Source organism: Macaca nemestrina, chromosome 4, assembly GCF_043159975.1.
Source record: "Macaca nemestrina isolate mMacNem1 chromosome 4, mMacNem.hap1, whole genome shotgun sequence".
Classification (NCBI taxonomy): Eukaryota; Metazoa; Chordata; class Mammalia; order Primates; family Cercopithecidae; genus Macaca; species Macaca nemestrina.
In genome coordinates, this window is record NC_092128.1 from 114622102 (window position 1) to 114641314 (window position 19213).

A 19213-nucleotide genomic window follows, 5' to 3' on the forward strand; every position below is an offset into this window, starting at 1 on the left:
GGTATGAGAACCCATAACCCATACCCAACCAGGCTGACCGGATCCGGAAGTGGGTTGAGAGCCGGGAGGAGGAAGCCGGCGGTGGCCCCGTCAGCAGCGGGCTGCTGAGAGACCGGTAGGCGGCGGCGGTCTCGAGGGGCGGCGGCCGCGCTGCTCCCTGAGAGCGGGTCCCGCGGCTGGGCAGGCGGGCGGCCTGAGGGCGCGGAGCCATGAAACTGTACAGCCTCAGCGTCCTCTACAAAGGCGAGGCCAAGGTGGTGCTGCTCAAAGCCGCGTACGATGTGTCTTCCTTCAGCTTTTTCCAGAGATCCAGGTGAGCGGCACAGGCTGATCGGCCGTGGCGGTCGCGCGGAGAGGACTGGGTGGGGGTTCGAGTCGGAGTGGGCCTGGGGTCGGGGGAGGAATCAGGGGAGGGTCAAGGAGGCCGGAGGGTAGGGGCAGGGCAGGGCAGGGTGGCCGAGTGCCCGGGGTCTGAGAAGGCTGGGGTCAGGGGCGGGGCGGGGCGGGGCGGGGAGGGCCTGGGGTCTGCGGTCCGGGCTTGGTCTCCTATAGTGGAATCTGGCCGTGGACTGTGCCTTTGAGGAACCATCCAACATTCTCTTTTAAGGGGACTGTGAAATAGTGCAGGTTTCCAAGCTTCATACCAAGATGTTCTGAATTAGTAGACTGAGGCCTCGAAATTTATATTTTAGACCAACACCTCCCACCCAGTGATTCTGACTCTGGGAGCCTGGGTGCCGCATCTTGAGGGCCATATTTTGATTTTCTAGCGGGGCTTCCCAACAATTCAGTATGAGAGATACTGATATGCTTTTTGTTTGTTTGTTTTTAATGGGTGAAGTCACTGAGGTACCAAGAGGTTATATCACAACCAGCTAGAACTAAAAGCCAGGTTTAACACTTTTTAGTCGGACACTAGTGGTACAAAAGGATTCCACACTGAAGATTGAAAGGAAACATGGGATCTGTAGGGCTTACAGGTTTTTACTTGTTTCTGGGGGCGCTTTAATTGCTGGAACGTGTTAGAAGTAACACAGACATTTCCAGACCATTCGTGGGAGGGAGTGGGGTGACTCAGGCACGAAAGAAGAAGGACCCTATGTGATCGGTATCTATGGTCATCTTGTCTCAAAGTCTGATGGAATCTGCCGTTTGGATTCTGTTTTCCCTGCTTCAGTGCAGCTGGTTCTTGATGAGAGTTCTTTGTCAAGGACTTGCTGGATATAAAAAAAAAAAAATTTGTTATTTTGTTGAAACTTTCTGCTCCTTTGAGTTCTTTTTTAAAAAATTTTTAATTGTGGTAAAATGGCACACAAAATTTATCTTCACTGTCTTTAAGGGTGTGGTGAGTGCAGTGATACGAAATAGATGGATAGTGTTGTGCAGCCATCACTGTCACTCGTCTCCAGAACTCCTGTTTATCAAACTTTTATCAAACACCAACTCCCCATTCCCTTCTACCCCAGCACATGGCAACCACCATTCTAATTTGTCTCTGTGATTTTTACTTTTCTGGCGACCTTAGATAAATAGAATCCTATAGTTTTTGTGTGTCTGGCTTATTTCATGTAGTGTAATGTCCTCAAGGCTCATGCATCTTGTTGCATGTATCAGAATTTCTTCCCTTTCTAAGGCTGAATAATCCATTGTATGTATTTAGCACATTTTGCTTATCTGTTCATCTGTCAGTGGACACCTGGGTTGCTTCCACATTTCAGCCATTGTGAATGACACTGCTATGAACATGGATGTACAAATATCTCTTTAAGACCCTGCTTGTATTTTTTTGGTATTTACCCAGAAGCGGAATTGCTGCATCATCTTTTAGCTCCTTCTTGGAGTTCTTGGTCTTTGCAGTCTTTACCATGGCCTACATTCACTGCTCTGTGTTGTTGCTTTTCTCAGATGGAACTTTTGGTGCCAACTTGGCTCTGATTCTTTTTCCTTGTTCCTTCCCATTAGCACTTAAGATCCTCAGAGTTTTCACTTGTAGGACTTATACCTTACCTGCTTGGGACACACACACTGGTTTGCAATGACTAACAGCTACAGCACTAAAGGGACATCTCTACTAATATGTCTTAAAACAACACATGTTCCAGCTGATTTTTTTTTTTTTTTTTTTTTTGATGGAGTCTCGCTCTGTCACCCAGGCTGGAGTGCAGTGGCACAATCTCAGCTCACTGCAACCTCTGCCTCCTGGGTTCAAGCAATTCTCCTGCTTCAGCCTCCCAAGTAGCTGGGATTACAGGTGCGCAATACCACGCCCAGCTAATTTTTGTATTTTTAGTAGAGATGGGGTTTCAGCATGTTAGCCAGGCTGGTCTCGAACTCCTGACCTCCGTTGATCCACCTGCCTCTGCCTCCCAAAGTGCTGGGATTACAGGCTTGAGCCACCGCGTCCGGCCTGAGCTCATTTTCTTATAAGATCTCCTTACTTACATCCTTCGTGCCCCATAATTACCAGATCCCAAACTTGAAAAAGTAGTTTCCCAGCTTTTTTGGCCTTCGTATACATGCTGTCACAATGCAGTTCTTCCTTTGTCTCTTTATAGCCGTACCTCAAGTGCTATCTCTTTAGGTTTACTGCAAAGCCTTCCTTGTTTGAGGTCTTCTTTTCTGAGGGGTTATTTTGATCACTTCAGTCCTTCAAGATATTAACAGGTAATATACTATGTGTGCAGGCATTGTTGCAAGTGCTTTACACGTATTACCTCGTTTAACTGTTGCACAAATCTTGATTTTTTTATTGTGGAGGCGCAGCACACAGGCCCAGAGTCAGGCCTTCAGTTACCTATATGGCTCTGCTGGAGCCTGCTGCAGACTTGCATTTGAGCACCTTGCTCTGATGGCCCTGGCTGCCCTTTATATCACATCCCCAATTGGAGGCTCCTTGTCAGCACCTGTTCCTCTGGCTGTACCATCTCCTATGACTGTTCTGTTCTGGACAGATCTCTGTTAAGCCCATGATGGACCTTCTCCCTTTCACCCTTTGTCTGAGCCATTTCCCACTTTTTTGTCTTGGATAAGCAGTTTGCTTTTATTCCATCCAGAGTGCCTTGCGCTCGGTCTGTGGACGAGCCCCAGCAGACCTGAGCTAGCATTCACTATGGGCGTATGTGGCATTGCAAGGGTCTGTCATGTGGACACAGCCGTAAATGGTTGTGCATTTCTGCCTGACAGTTTTTGCACTACTATTTTTCTAGTGCAGTTCTTATTTGTCCTGCTTCTTGGAAGTTATTGGGACCTTGAGAGCAGGACCTACCTCTTGTTTTTCCATTGCATCTCCAATTATACTCTGATGAAAAGGTACAATTGACTGTATCCTGTGGAAAAACCCCCAGAAAATTCACCTGTTTTGGTGAGCTAGGTAGCAAACAGATGTAGCTTTCATGGTGATGATGATTCATAATTATCAGTAATTGTGCTCATTTATAGAGTGTTTGTTACTAAGGGTGGGAGGGAAAGGAATGAAACCAAGAAGCAATGTCTACTTAATGTGTAAGCCCAGAGGTCACTTTCCACTGTTTTGAGGACAAGGTGATAAGAAGTAGGCAATAAATACATTTTGTGTTTCTTAGCGTTCAGGAATTCATGACCTTCACGAGTCAACTGATTGTGGAGCGTTCATCGAAAGGCACTAGAGCTTCTGTCAAAGAACAAGGTAAGAATACCCTCCAACTTCTGTGCGTGTGCTGGCCTGGCTGCCATGCCTCACCTCACACAGCACCCAGCTCTCTCCTTTCTACTGGGACCCCCCACTCCTCCTCTAGCTTGTTCTCTCTTTTCCCCCTCTTCCTTTTCCTATTTATGCAGAATTCTGTGCCCACTGTTGAAGTTTGAGCTTCCCAGATAAAATTGCCCTTAGACTCATTTAAGATTAGGGTCTGACTCTTTTGGAGCAGTAAGCAGCCTTCACATCGTATTCTTCCCTATCCTCTCCAGAGTTGCAGACCCCTCAAAAAAGAATTTCCAGCTAGCACTGTTGAGGTACTATATGCATTCTGTGCATCATAGATTTTTTGACCAGGAATCTGAAAAAACTATTTTTTCTTTCTAATAATTCAGGTTTAGGCATTTATTTAGATGTGTATGTTATACGGACAGATCAGGAAAGAGTTACATGAGTTTCATTAGGTAGAGACAAAGATCATCTCACACATATGCTAACCTCAAGTCACGTGACATAGAGTTACTGAATTGATTATATAAATGTCAGTTATGATACAGGCAGGATTGAATATATACACTTTATGTGGGATCTCTGTGCTGTTAACATCACAGAAGTGAAATATTCAGTGTTCTTGCTCTGTTCTCCTTCAAACTGTGTCTGCCCTTCCCACATTTATTACTTAAAGACGATTCCCCCACTGACCAGGTTCTCAGTTTCTTTGGAGGGTATGCACTTTGACCCCATGTTTGAATCTTAATTGGGGATGGTATACAAAATCTGGAGAGCATTGGTGACAATCTCCTGTCCTCTTCCTCCTCCTCATTCTTGTTCTTATTTATCTCTGCTCTTTTCTGATTTCAGGGGCTCACTATCATTCCCTCCTCTTTTATTTGTTTTTCTGTTGTTTAGCATTGGAATCTTCTGGGTCAGATCTTTAAGGACAAGAAGGTTCTTATTCGTAAGCTGTAATCCTTACGTTTCTCTTTCCTTGGGGATATGGTTAGCTGTATCAACTCTGAATCCTTTCAAAGTGACGAAAATGAACAATCCTGTGGATTGTGAATATTTTGCAGAAGATCTATACAACTGTACCTTTCAATCATATAAGGATTTTAGCACAGTGCACTGGAGGCCTTAGCTGGCAGTGGCTAATCTTTTTCTAGACTAACCCCCTTACTCCCAGTCACCCAGCAGAGTGGAGCAAACCCAGCAGGCTGCTATAATATGGAAAACTGAGGCCCTGGGTGGTAATTTCCTGTCTTTCAGCTGCTCTGAAAGGATTTTTTTTAAGAAAGCAGAGGCCTCTTGGCTTGTCCAGGGTTCCCTAAGTTTGGGAGCAGCACAGAGCCCCAAGGGCTCCGAATCCCCGAGATATAGCTTGGCCTGACCTGAGCTCAAGGAAAACACTTGGAAATGCTCCTGGGGACATGTTGTCTAGGCTGTGTTTTCTGCAATGCTGGCTGTTCCTTTTAAGCCCTGGCTTTGCATACTGGGCCTCTGGGTATTTACTGGTCCTAAAGCAGGTGTTGGGCCAAGCTCCTCTGTGTGGCCCATTTGACTGTGCTGCTAAGCCTCTCCACAAGACTTGCCCAGAGCTATTGAGCTTCAGAGTGACTTCATTTGGCCTAACGTTGTGATGCTTTGATTTGGGGGGATTAAAAGAAGTCTGAAGCCCTCATGTCAGCATCCATGTGTCTGATCTCTTGTCTCCTTAGACTATCTGTGCCATGTCTATGTCCGGAATGATAGTCTTGCAGGTGTGGTCATTGCCGACAATGAATACCCATCCCGGGTGGCCTTTACCTTGCTGGAGAAGGTGAGTTTTTGATTTGCCTCTACTGGACTTGGATGATGAATGGCCATATTTATGGACTGGGACAGGGGGTGATGGCAGCGTCTGAGGCATAAGGGATGAAATGATGTGTCCAAAGTCAACACATTTTTCAGCCCCCTTTCCTGTGATCCAAGAGACAATTTGGCCTCCCTGCATGGGTTTCCTCCCCGGTGCTGTCCCTCATGTGACCGGGGTCTAGGCCACTGAGTCACAGCATCTCTGGGATGGGACCTTTGGAGACAGCTGTGCCTCGTGTTCTCGCCCCCTGTGCTTCTGCTCAAGGAGTCTCCCTCTTGAATGCCCTCACTCTCCACATTGCCTCCTGCAGTTGCTGCATCCCTCCACCTTGATGTCAGTCAGTTGTACCACAGAGCTTAGCATCTAAGCATTCTTTAATTTTTTGTGTGTACAGTGCTAATTACTAATATAAACTCTTTGAAGTCAGAGGCTTCATCCTATACCCCAGAGCACCAAAATACCTCCAAACACATGGAATCTGGTGGTTTCTTAAATCCAGGGGACCTAATTCTCTTTTAAAAAAAATTGCTTTGGAAAATTAGAGGGCCAGTGCCCTTTTTTTCTGGAAATCTGTGGTTTAAAATTCAAATACCTTTATTACTCCCCAGGTGAGGTTCATCTCAGGCTGGGCATACTTTTGATTCTCAGAATATTTAGGATACGTTTTAATGATAAAAATTTGGAAATAACTTTAGCCTACATTTTCTCTGTTGCCATTATATCTCCCCCTCATTCTTCCTTCCTGGGCTCTGGGGGCCAAGGAGCCTCATTCAGGGTGAGGTGCTCAGGGGTGAAGCCCTGTCGTTGAGACTACTGGTGAGTGCAAAGTGGGAGGCTTGTTGAGGCTCCTTTGTCTTGCAGGTACTAGATGAATTCTCCAAGCAAGTTGACAGGATAGACTGGCCAGTAGGATCCCCTGCTACAATCCATTACCCAGCCCTGGATGGTCACCTCAGTAGATACCAGGTAGGGTTAAAGGAAGCTTCATGCAGACACCATGTGGCCCAGAATCCATGTGAAACTGAAAAAGCCAACTGCCCTGATAGTTCTGGTCTGGTTGCTTCTGACAGCTTCTGATGCTGGTGGTCTCTCTCAAGCCTTCTGTTTGAAAAACAGAGAATCCACCTTCAGACCTGGGAACCCAAGCTGTAGGCAGGCTTTGGGTTTCTGTTACATGTTAGACAGGCTGTGGGTTTTTTTTTTTTTTTTTGAGATGGAATCTCGCTCTGTTTCCCAGGTTGGAGTGCAATGGCGCAATCTCGGCTCACTGCAACCTCCGCCTCCTAGGTTCAAACTATTCTCCTGCCTCACCCTCCCAAGTAGCTGGGATTACAGGCATGCGCCACCACGCCCGGCTAATTTTTGTATTTTTAGTAGAGACAGGGTTTCACCATGTTGGTCAGGCTGGTCTCGAACTCTTGACTTCAGGTGATCCACCTGCCTCGGCCTCCCAAAGTGCTAGGATTACAGGCGTGAGCCACTGTGCCCAGCCCAGGCTGTGGTTTTTGACCTGTGGAAGCTTGTCCAGCTTCCTCGGTTTTGGGCTTTGTTTCCAGGTAGCCACTTCAGTCCTGACTTTATTATTTTTCACTCTTTCCTAGAACCCACGAGAAGCTGATCCCATGACTAAAGTGCAGGCTGTTTCCAGGTAGCCACTTCAGTCCTGACTTTATTATTTTTCACTCTTTCCTAGAACCCACGAGAAGCTGATCCCATGACTAAAGTGCAGGCCGAACTAGATGAGACCAAAATCATTCTGGTAAGCAGGAAGATGGAGAGCAAGCCCAAGAACTGAGGTGGGGGTGCGATTTGCCACTGGCCAGGCATGCACAGATCCATCCTCATTTTAATAGAATAGTAACTACAGCACTCTCCAGGAAGTGGGATTGCCCACCCCCTCCCTCACCGCAGGCATCAGACTCTCTCCTATACCCTTGTCTTGGTTAATGGCACCCATTGTTTCTAGGGAACCAAGCTGGTAACCATTGGAACCCTCAAGTCTCCCTTCCCCGTGGCTACTGCCTGTCTGGGCATTTACTGGGTTCCTAGGGTTTGGCCTCTGAAGACCTGGATTCCCACCCTGGTGGCTTTGTTAGGGTGTCAGGTGCCTCCACACCCCACAGGTGCCTCCCCTTGCAGGGTTTGCATTGAAAGTGAACAGATTGAACCACAGTACACTGACCACAGGGCAGTTTCTGGAATACGGGCCCAGGGTTGTCACATAGGCCCATTTGAAAAGAGCCAGAACCCTGCATTTTGAGCTGAAATCTCCTGATTTGTAACTGCTGCCTCAACTCCCTTTTTTTTTTTTTTTTTTTTTTTAGTTTTTGCATACAAGTGGAATGTAAGCAGCCATCTGCTTTTCTCAGGTTTGGCTTTTACGGCCTTTGCCTGTAAGTGGTCCCCTTGCTTCCTGCTCACCTCCAGTCTGTCCACCAGACAGTAGTCATTGATCTGCACAACTTAGAACCCTTCAGCAGCTCTCAGATCCACCCCAGGATAAAGTGCAAACTCTCTAACTCACAGTCTCCTGACTGCACCCTGTTCTCTCTTATACCCTTTCTTGCCCAGCTCACACACAGACGACTGAAGGTTGGGCCTTTCTGATCAGATGTCAGTTTTGTTACTGCTTGTTTACATGTCTCCCTGACCTGCGTATAAGCACTGGGACATTTTTCCATCCTGCTCATGACACAGTGCCTAGTTTATACCGTGCTCAGCAGTTGATAGATACCTAGAGTAGATTGAAGCCCAAATACAAAGCTTTACCATTACACAGGCATGGCTTTAGTGTGTACATCAGCGTCTCCTGGGGTTGGGGTTGTTGGCCTGGGGTGGAGCCTGGGAATCTGCATTGTATAAAAAGCATCCCAGGGGCTTCAAACACATGTCTGCTGACCGCACTCCAAATAACGTGGCTTTGGAATGAATAATAGACGTGAAAGTCTCATGGTATCTGTATCTTTTGAAACCTTGTGAGCTTTTTTACCACCTGGGTGGCATTTCTCCGTTTTCTCCTCAAGCCGTCTCTTCTGTTGGTCGAGTCCTAGTCTGAGTACCATGACACCTGGGACACCCGCTGTTTCTCCTCTCCCCACGGTGGCGTGTGGATGAGTCCTATTCGCACAGCCTTATCTAGCTGCAGTTGTAAATCTAGGTGATTGGTGTGCATATCTGAATCAGTTAACTTTTTGTGTTAAAAATTTGAGTTGCTCAGCTGTGTGTAGGGATGAAGGACATTCTTGCTGGCTCCTCGTTCTGTGGCGCTTCATGTGTGCATCCAGCTGCTGCAGCAGTGGCCATCTGGGGAGAGAAGTGAGCTGCTGCTTCCTGAGGGCCCTGGTGGCAGAGCTGCTGGCTCTTGTGACGCCTCCATCTCTAGACCCCTTCCCATGGGGTCAGTGTTTTCATTTCCTAAGTCAGAGTTTGTAGTGATGACATTTAGGACATAGCCCGTTTAGAAGGCAGGACATGTTCTGTCATAATGTTGTCCGGTATATATTTGAGGCATGTATGTAACTTAGAATTTTCTAGGAGCCATATTTTGAAATGATAAAAGGAAAATAAGTAGAATTTAATTAAATTGCATATTTTACTTAACCCAGTATATCCAAATACAATTTTTCCAACATGTAATCAGTATAAAATTTACTATTTTTTTCAGTATAAAACTTATTAATGAGGCATGTGTGAGTTTGCATCTGAAGTCTGGTGTGTCTGCGCTCAGAGCGCTGCTCAGTTTGGACTCACCTCACATCAAGTGCTCAGTAGCCATTTCCCACCACCTTTGTTTCCTGTGGCTGCTGTCAACAGATACCCTCAGCTATTTGCTGTTAACAAGTAGCCCTGTGGGCCTGGCTGGTGTCTTTTGGGGCTCTGAGGGAGAGTCTGTCACAGGCCTCTCTCCAGCCTCTGTGGCTGCTGGCCGTCCTTGGCGTTCCTTGGATTAGAGGTGTATCACTCCAGACTCTGCCTCTGCCGTCACGTGACCTTCTCTGTGTGTGTTTCCGTTTCTTACCAGGACATCAGTCATGGAATTAGATGCAACCCTAATCCAGTATTACCTCTTCCTAACTAGTTACATCTGCCAAGACCCTATTTCTAAATAAGGTCACATTCAGAGATTCTGGGGATGTTAATTTCTGGGGCACAGTTGGGACGGGGAGGTGGTGCGGGTCACTCTCCAACCCAGTGCAATCATATAGTGCCAGCTACTCTTTTTCCAAAGCCCCATGCACACACACATGTGCGCGCGCACACACACACACAAATGTATATATAAATGTGTGTGTAGTTTTCCTGAGTGGGAGTTTTCCTGGAGTGCTGGTTATCTAAGCCTGTGCTGGGGACAGCTTTTTGGGAAGTCTCCTACATCCCAGTTAGATCTTCTAGATTTCACGGGAATGTCACCAGGTTCTGTTCCATCCACTTGGACAGTAACTATTCTTGGACCAAGTCTTGACACCTAGAGGTGAAGTTTGTGTGTGTTGAAGTGGAACCCAGATTAGGCGCTTTCCCCCATGACTGAAGTACGAGGGCCTCATGTTAGGGCATGTACTGAACAGAGCTGGGTTCTCTTCTCTCTTTTGTCCAGCACAACACCATGGAGTCTCTGTTAGAGCGAGGTGAGAAGCTAGATGACTTGGTGTCCAAATCCGAGGTGCTGGGAACGCAGTCTAAAGCCTTCTATAAAACTGTGAGTACCCAGCACCTGCTGCCTCCTGGGTGTTCTCTCCAGAGAGCAGTTGCAGCTTGCTGCTTCTGGCACTCTCCACTATAAACAGGTCTTTCTTAGACTATTGAATCATGGTGGATGGGGATTTCACTCCTTGTGCAACCAGAGCCTAAGGCGAGCGCCTCAGACCCAGGTGGTTGGAGGCAGTTCACTTGGGCACCAATGGAGTTAATGCAGGCCGAGGCCTTGTTCCAACCCTGCCTCTGATCTGCCCTCTGCTGCTCTGGCTTATTTCTGAACTCCTACCCCCGGTCCAGGAAGGCTGGTTCAAGTTCTGATCACCAGAGATTTACTATTGAATCTTACTCCTCTTTCTGCTGAGTAGTTAGACATAAGTCTTCAGGATTCAAGCAGTTCAGCCTTCCTGAAGAGGTTCTTAAGCTTTTAGTTAATTTCCCTTTGACAGAAATATTTCATTGACAAGTATGGGTGCTGGTGACTGCCGCTTTCTCTCAGGTCAGTGCTCATGTCTTCCTGTGTGGAGATGGCCCATGGTTGGACAGTCATAGGGACAAATATACTTGGTCTGTCCACACACATTTGTTTTCATGTGCACATTGGAGGGAGATGGCTAGGTGGGATTAGGAAGATAGTCTGTGACCAGAAAGCAAGAGAGAAGGTGGCAACAATGGTCCCCACAAACCACATCCCTAGTGGGAACCACATCTGTTGTTCTCAGGACCATCTTCTAGGAAGAAACACCACCGTGGTGGTCAGATAGCATTGTTTGAAGACAAGAGTAGGGCAAAATTAAGATATTCTGCCAATCCCATTTGTATTATTGGTCCTTTGCTTGCACCTGGCCTGTGGGAATTTTACTCACTTTTTGATAGCATTAATGGGGTGTGAGAAAAGAAGGGAAAAAAGGATCCCAGACTAGTTTTGGAAACTGGGGCCCGCCTAGTGCTTGGTGATGGGAATTGCTTGTGGACAGCTTCCCTCGAGGCCTCCCCCACCCCATTCCAGTGCTAGTTTATCTGGCTGGCTGTGTCCTGTGGAGCTCCCTCTACCACTGCCAGGACTGGGGCTTTCCTGACTTCCTCAGTACTCCTTCTCAGCTTCTCTTTGTTTTTTTTCCAAGGCCCGGAAACAAAACTCATGCTGTGCCATCATGTGATGCAGCCTGCCAGAGGCCCAGCGCTGGAATGGCACCATCATTCACATCAGAACTGCAGCCCCTGGAAAAGAAGAGACAGCCATAGACGAGGAGCCAGAGTGGCGGCAGACTGGCCATTTTTATTTTGAAGTTCCTGGGAGAAAAGGATGGTGGAAGGGTGGCGAATGTTCAAATTCATATGTGTGGTAGTGATTCTTGGAAAGAATTTGAGGTCCCCAAAGGTGTATTTTTGGGCAAATGAAACCATAAACTCCAACTGGCTTCTGTAGATGCCAAAGGGCTCTTTTTCAGCTAACCCTGGGAAGGCTCTGTGGGAGGGAGGTCAGAGCCAGCTGTTTCTCGATCTTTGGTATATCTTTGGATTTTATTTGTACATTAATGATATTAACACTCCAGTGGGGGGGTGGGGAGTCCCTGATGCTAGGGCTGGGGTGGGTGGCGTTTAAAGACTCTTGGGAAAGCCTCTCCTGGGGCCACTGTTGGGGGTGGGAGTGAACCCACCACAGTGGCCACAGGCAGGCCCCCACTTCAGGCCCAAGGCCTGGGGCTGGGGGAACAGTCACTGGGTCTCAGATTCTGAGACTGTTGTTTAGCTTACCTTTCTGCTAGGATTGGCTTCCCACAGAGGGCAGGGCCCATCCTAAGCAGCTTCCAAGTCCCACAAAGGTGGCTTGTGGGAGGGTTTAGAAGGAGCTGCATTGTGAGCAGGGAGTGTGTGGGTTGAGGTCGTACCAGCAAGTAGACTAGGAACTGAGCCCAGGAAAGGGGGATGTTCTCCTGGTGTTTGGATGGTCAGCTGGGAGTGTCCGTCATCAGGGGAAGATCAAACACAGGTGCACTCAGCTGCCCAGGGCCTCTGGGACACTTGCCTTGACTTGCAACTTGCCTTGAACATCACGATCAAAGCAGCAGGTGCTGTGGTCTCTCAAAACTGGTTTTTATTTGCCTCTCTGGCTGCAAGACTGCCTTGAACCGCCTGAGGCCTATGCATCTGAACAAGTGGGTCTCTCCCATGGGCACCAGGAGTGGGTGCCAGCCAACCTGAGGACTCCCAGCACCCCACCTGTGGTCTGGCCAGCATAGACTTGCTAGTTCCTTCTTGGTCAGAGGCAGCTGCATGGGGGATGGAGGCCAAGGGGTTGGTCTAAGCTGTGCCCTGCCACCTGGCAGGAGGCCCACTCACAGCCCAAGTTATGGAAACAGACTGGAGCAGCCCAGGAGATGGGCCCAAGATGTTCCAAATCCCTTGGGTCCTAGTGTTATGTTCCAGGCTGCCAACCTGTGCTCAGGATGCATCCCTGGGATCCAGCCCCCATGAAAGCTCCTGTTGGGATGGTGTCATCTACGTTTTGAACCAGTGTGGTATGGTCCTTGGGAGCCCTGCTCTGAGCTTGCCACACTGCTGAGAGCACCCACTGTCCTGACCAGAGTCTCAGTGGTCCTGACCCCCAGTGTGGGCAGGGGCTGGGCAGGAGGGTGGTGTCTGCCATGGGTTCAGAGGACCCCACCTCCTGGATGGTTTACCTGCTGCTGCCCATTTTCTCTGGGTACTGCTGGCCAGAAGACTTTGGCCTACTGCTGAAGAGCCTGTCCATGCCATTTTCCTACTGCCATAGACACCCTAAGCCGAGGGCCCCTTGAGGCCCAGACCCAGCCTGCCCACTGGTGCCAGAGACGGAGTGGAGTGGGCCTGGATCTGAGGGATGCTACCTCTCCCTCCCCACTTGAGGACCCTGGGGAGAGATGGGGGCGGGGAAAATGGAGGTGTGAATTTGGGGTAAGAGGAAGTGAGATCTCCGCTTGCAGGTCAGCCCCTGCCAAGCAGGGCGGGCTGGCTTGACTCAGGCCATGTGAGATAGAGGGCCCAGCCCGGCCCCGCCCACAGATCCCCTGCTCCTTTTGTGTTCTGTTGTAAATCACTTGGCAAGACTGTATTTTAGGAACTGCTGCCTAACTTCCCTGTGTTCTGTTTGAGAGGCGCCTGTCTGGATAAAGTTGTCTTGAAATTCCACAGTGGTCCTGTGCTTTCTTTGTGCTTCAGGGGAACCCTTCCCTCACCAAGCCCCGGGGAGAGAGCGGCCTCGTACTGTATGCCTGCATGCCTGCTGCACGCAAGGGTCCAAGTTATCCTGGCTGGCCCCTGTCCAGGAGTGATAGCTGCAGGCCTGACTCCACCTCCTTTCTCTAGACGTTGCTAGCAGGAACTGTATTTTCTGTTTTGCTGTTAACCAGGTGAGGGAGCCCTGGAGTAGAAGCAGCCCTGTCATTGCTGAATCCTGTTGCCTGGTCTTAGCTGCAACCAGGAGACCCGCCCTGGAAAAGCTGCCTCATGGCTGCAGAGCCATGGGACAGGAGGCCCCATCCTGATCCTGCTGTAGGCTTCCTGTCCCTCGCCGCTGAGCTGACCCCAGGGTCAGTCTGAGACCACCTGGCATCCCACCAAGCACAGGTGGCAACTTTTCAGGAGCAGAGGGGGCTCCACAGGGTGCCTGGAAGCTTCCTGCTTCCTAGAAGAGCCAAAGCTGACCCCTGCAGGTTGTTAGGTGAACCAGGGGTAAGTCAAATTCAAGTCTTGCATCAGGTTTTGAGTTCAGGGAGCCCTCTGAAGCCTCTGCAGCCTCCCAGGGAGATGGGCCCAAGGCTGCTTTCAGCCTGTACTTGTGAGCCTGGAGGCAGAGACCTCTGTCTGGCCCAGCAAGCAGCCTTTAGCAGTGCTCGGCTTTTCCTGTTCTGAGGACCTGCCAGACCTGGGTGGGCAGGCGTAAACCTTGGGGTCACATGGCCCAGGGAGCTTTGTTCAGAGGGTGCTATTTAAAAGTGATGAGGCCGGGCGCGGTGGCTCAAGCCTGTAATCCCAGCACTTTGGGAGGCCGAGACGGGCGGATCACTAGGTCAGGAGATCGAGACCATCCTGGCGAACACGGTGAAACCCCGTCTCTACTAAAAAATACAAAAAACTAGCCGGGCAAGGCGGCGGGCGCCTGTAGTCTCAGCTACTCGGGAGGCTGAGGCAGGAGAATGGCGTAAACCCGGGGGGCGGAGCTTGCAGTGAGCTGAGATCCGGCTACTGCACTCCAGCCCGGGCGACAGAGCCAGGCTCCGTCTCAAAAAAAAAAAAAAAAAAAAATGATGAATGGGCAGAGCACAGTGGCTCACGCCTGTAATCCCAGCACTTTGGGAGGTCGAGGTGGGCGGATCATTTGAAGTCAGGAGTTTGAGAACAGCCTGACCAACATGGTGAAACCCCATGTCTACTAAAATACAAAAATTAGCCAGGCATGGTGGCAGGCACCTGTAATCTCAGCTACTCAGGAGGCTGAGGCAGGAGAATCACTTGAACCCAGGAGGGAGAGGTTGCAGTGAGCCAAGATCGTACCATTGCATTCCAGCCTGGGTGACAGAGTGAGGCTCCCTCTCAAAAAAATGTAAAAATAAAAATGATGAATGAAATGCTCATCAGTGGTGTCCCTTTTGCCTGTAGCGCTTGGCCCAGTACAGGATGGCTTAGTCCTGTGTGCTGTGCCCTAAAACCTCATCAGAGTTGCTGCCCTGATGGCATCTGCAGAAGGGCCTCAGGAATAATGCATGTGAGGGTGCACGATCCGCAGTGCCTGCAGCCTTCCTGGGGGAGGCCTGGCCTGGAAATCCTCCTCCGATTACAGCTGATAGGTGAGTGGAGCCCTAGATACCATGTTAGGGACAGACACCGCAGCACTCATGGGCACTGGCCTAGATTCTTTGCAACTGGCTTTTGGGACCTGCCACCTGGCCACCCACACACCTGAGAGCACCTGTCCAGGTGCAGACCATGAGGAGCAAGAAGCTGACATCCAGGGCCGCTCTGCCACATGAAGGTGTTTAACCAGATGCTCAGGGTGGAGGAGGAGACTGAGGGCTTTAGCCAGTTCTGGGGGATCCTTCAGGCTCCCTGCCCATAGTGGACAGGACCGAGCGTGTGTAGGGGCACTCGTCTTGTCAGAAGTTACTTGGACCCAAAATGCAGGCGTGTTTAGTGTCTGGGACTGTTTTGAAGCCCATCCTTCTGTTTCAGGAAAGTACCATGGCACTGCCTGGGACACAGGTGTGGAGGGAAGCCAAGGGCAAGGCCACACTCTCAGCAGGTTGCCATGGAGATATGAGGGTGCATCAGGGGGCCCAGCGGGGGCCACGAGGGTGCATCGGGGAGGGAGGAGGGCATTGAGGCTGAGAAGGGCCAGCATAGCACAGGCAGTTGCAGTTGCTTTCCAGGGCTGGGCCTGAGCGTGTACCCTATGGGGCCAGGCAGCATGGGTGGTGGGTGGAGCCTGAGGACAGGAGAAACTTGGCAGGGGGTTACTCCTTACTCCAACCTAAGGGTTTGCTTTTAGCTTGGGCTGGAGATGCAGAGGGAAGGACTGAGGGGTGCCTATCTCCTTCACACCCAGGATGAAGTCCCCAAGCCTGGCCTGGCCCACAGGCCTATAGCACCTGGTCAATCTGGCCTGGCATCTGGCTTCCCTGTCTCCCTGTCTCCATTCCAGCTCTCTGTCCTGGATTCTGGGCTGGTTGTATGGCATCTGCTGGAGCCTCCCGGCCCCCATGATGGCTGTCTACTATATCACCTTGCGCCTTGCCTACGTCTGGTGTTGGAGGCTGATACCCACACAGGCCTGTGTGCCGTCTGTCTGCATAATCCACTGGGGTGGAGCCTGGCTTTGTGGTCACTGTGTCCCCTCAGCGTCCAGAACAGCCAATACATGTAGCAGGGGCGAAAGGAGACAGCAGCCAGCCAGAGGTCTTGGTCCTGGGGCTCCTTCCTGCCCAGAGGCTGCCCCTGGCCACATCTTTAGCAGCCACTGAGGGGGAATGGAGAGTTCAGGGGCGTTGGGGGCTGGGATCCAGTTTCAGTTCCAGCATCCAGGGTGGACAGCCCTGGGCCCAGAAGACTTGAGAGGACCAGAGGAAGAGGTGGGGACAGCTGGTGGAGCTACGATCTATGACTAGTGCCCTACCTGGGGTGAGCTGTTCACCCTGGAGAAGCTCAGGAATGTCAGGGCCAGCTCAGGGCTCCATAGCACTACCTTCTGTTGGAGGAGGGGCCCAAGTAGGGTCTTGGCCAGGGACCGGGCTTGAGTCTGTATTTTGGCGCAGGAGGTTGGCAGGATTCCAGCTAAAGCACCCAGCTGCACTTGAAGCAGTTTGTCCTGTTTTTCTTTTATTTGCAGTTTCCCGAGACAGAACAAAATAAGAATAATTTTTGTACACTTACAAGGCTCAGAAAGAAAAGACAATGAAACTCAGCAAAAAGAGAGAGGAGGGGAGGCCAGCCAGCACCGTGGGCAGCCGACCCCTTGCAGCGCTGGCCAGCGGCCGCCGCCACCACACCGTAGACACCTAGCTAGCAGAGCGGTGTGGCTTGCTCTTTAGGGGTCATGCAAAAGAATTATCCCCCAGAAAAAAAATCCCCAAATTATCCCAGACAGGCAGCTCCGTGGAGGTGACAAGGTGAGAGGGAGAGGAGGGAAGGAGGCCCCAGGACGCCAGGGTGGCCGGCCGCTGGGCCACGTGCTGTCCGTGGTGAGCCCTGCCGCTGTCCCATGGCCCAGGGAGCCACTGGTGCGGAGCCCGGCAGATGTTTACCCTGTGTTCATGGATGGGGACAGCTGTCCTGGGCACAGCGTGGACGGAAGATGGTGTCCACTCTGAGTGTTCATCGGTGGACAGTCCCCTTGGAGTTTAGGATCCTGTGTCCTGTTCCCCATTCTGTGCCCCTCCCTTGGCTTGATTTGTAGGGGAAGATAAAGAAAATCCTTGTTGAAAACGATGTGAATTGAAGGTGGGCAGGCACTGGGGCAGGAGCCCCCGACCCTCTGCAGTCAGGGCTTCTGACCACTCCCACCCAACCTGGCTTCTGACCCACCCTGCAGCCCCACCGTGCTTGGGCTTGCCCTGTCCCCGAGTTCCCCCATGGTACACACCATCACAAGGGGCTGGGGACCCACCGCCTCAAACCCAGGCAGCCGACACTCAGGAGCACAGGGCTGGACCCTGCCCTCCATCCGCTGGTGTCTTGGGCCCTATGCCCACCTGTTTGTGTCCCCAGCCCGCCTTATCTCCATAGCTGCATCCCTGGCCCACCTAGAAGGTGCCCTCACATGCACTGCAGCCCACCAAGGTGCTCTCACACCTGACACTGCACGGGCAGCACTGCCCTCACGCCTCCCACGTGCCCTAGGCTGGCTCCCACTGTAGCTTTTGCTCCCTTCTGCTCCCAGCCCAGATTCCAAAGGCACTCCCACTTCAGCAAACCGCTGCACAGACCCTCATCTCAGCCCAGAAGCTGGGCAGCCACCACCTCTGACCCCGCTCTGCCACTTGCTGTACCACCCGACCAAACCCCAAGCCCCAGGCTTTCCCAAACTCCATCAGCAGACAAATATGCCCAGACACAAAGCCTGGCCTCCCCTCCTAGCTTCAGTTGGGGGCTCAGGGACTTGAGTAAGGCCCGCAGTCCTTTGTCAAAAGTCTGTTCCCCATTTTGGGGCGCGGAGAAGCCGAACAGGCTGGGGGAGGGCCAAGGGGTGGAAACAGGGTCGGGAGCTGCCAGTGCATCTGCTGCTGGCTGGCAGAGAAGAGACAGACACCTCACACAGGAGGGAGGCCAGCCCAGGCAGAGTCCTCTTGTCACAGCTGGCTGTGTTGGAGCTGTAGCCAGCAGTGCTATCTCTTGCTCGGCGAGAGGCCCGAAGCTAAGCTGTGCCCCTCTTTGTACTTTATTCCCCTAGAAGGACCAGAGCTGGAGTCCTGGGTGTGTGGGGGCATCTCTGATGGCCTTGGGGACGGGACTCCGGTCTCAATACTCCAGGGGGTGAGGGGCCGGCCTGGGCTCTGCCGAAGGGTTGTCCGTGCTGGGTGTGTGGGGATACCGGGCACGGAAAACCCACACCTAGCCCTTCAGGGGATGAAAGGAAGGGAAGGGAAAGCAGGAACAACAGCAACTCTCAGGCACAACTAGCGGGAAAGGAGGCAGCCCAGCGGGCCCCACAGCCCCTCCCAAGAGACAGCTGACAGTCACGACAGCCAGCGAGCACACCATGTGGAGCCCATGCGTTGGCGGGAGGATGCAGACACCTTAGGTGTGGGGTGTGTGCGTTACCTACAAACTAACACCGTTCAGCACGCGACAGGGGCCTGGCAGACAAGTTCATGTCCCAGCTGGTCCCCCAGAGGCCAGGAGCACAGACGGACACACGTGGAGCTTGGGTGGGGAGCGGCCCCACGAATGCCAGTGATTTTTACAGCTTTTTCCTTCCTTTAGTTTTTTTTTTTTTTTTTTTTTCATTTCATCTGATGTCAATTTTTTTGTGGTTGTCGTCGTCATCTTGTTTTTTTGTTTTGTTTTGTTTTTAAACAAATCACATCTGGTCTTGTTTTTCTGCAGACACAGGCACCAGGGGAGGGAACGAGGCAGACACAAACATGCGACAGGCAGGCCGTGTGCCCGAGGGCAGTCGGGCTCCAAACACCAACTCTGTCCGGCGAAACCAGGGCGCAGCTCTGAAATGGGGCGGGTGGGTCAGCTCCTCAGCAGCCCCCTCTCCCGTCCACCCCCAGGCTCTGCTGTCTGCCACATGGCACTGCAGAGAGGGTTAAAGTCCGGAAAAGGGCCCACTCGGGAAAGGGGTTCAAGGTGCCCAACCCAATTACTAGTATCCCTGTAAAACTGGGCTCTGGGCTCTGGGCCCGCTGCACCCGCCACCTGGAGACCCCCCCATCTGGGGTTCTAACAGTCCTCACAAACAGGGCATGGTGCCCAGGATTGTGCTGCCTGGGGCCCATCCACCTGCAACCCACCCA

The 19213-nt window shown here is 51.2% G+C and overlaps 2 protein-coding genes across 24 annotated transcripts in view; one reads left to right on the forward strand and one right to left on the reverse strand.

The window, feature by feature from the left end:
• Positions 1 to 50: 50 nt before the first annotated feature.
• LOC105494210 (YKT6 v-SNARE homolog) lies at positions 51 to 13386 on the forward strand. The gene is made up of 7 exons (XM_011762453.2): positions 51 to 313; positions 3582 to 3664; positions 5389 to 5489; positions 6387 to 6491; positions 7219 to 7284; positions 10120 to 10221; positions 11342 to 13386. The coding sequence occupies exons 1-7, from the start codon at positions 210 to 212 to the stop codon at positions 11375 to 11377; spliced, it is 597 nt and encodes a 198-aa protein (XP_011760755.1). The 5' UTR covers positions 51 to 209; the 3' UTR covers positions 11378 to 13386.
• A 3164-nt stretch (positions 13387 to 16550) lies between these two features.
• LOC105494213 (calcium/calmodulin dependent protein kinase II beta) overlaps positions 16551 to 19213 on the reverse strand; it is a 109383-nt gene continuing 106720 nt past the window's right edge. For 22 of the 23 annotated variants that reach the window (XM_011762482.3, XM_011762483.3, XM_011762480.3 and 19 more), the window contains one exon: positions 16551 to 18913. The gene's annotated coding sequence lies outside the window, so the exon portion shown is untranslated. Of the gene's footprint in view, positions 18994 to 19213 lie in introns of all 23 variants that reach the window. The other variant, XM_071095123.1, reaches the window with a different exon arrangement.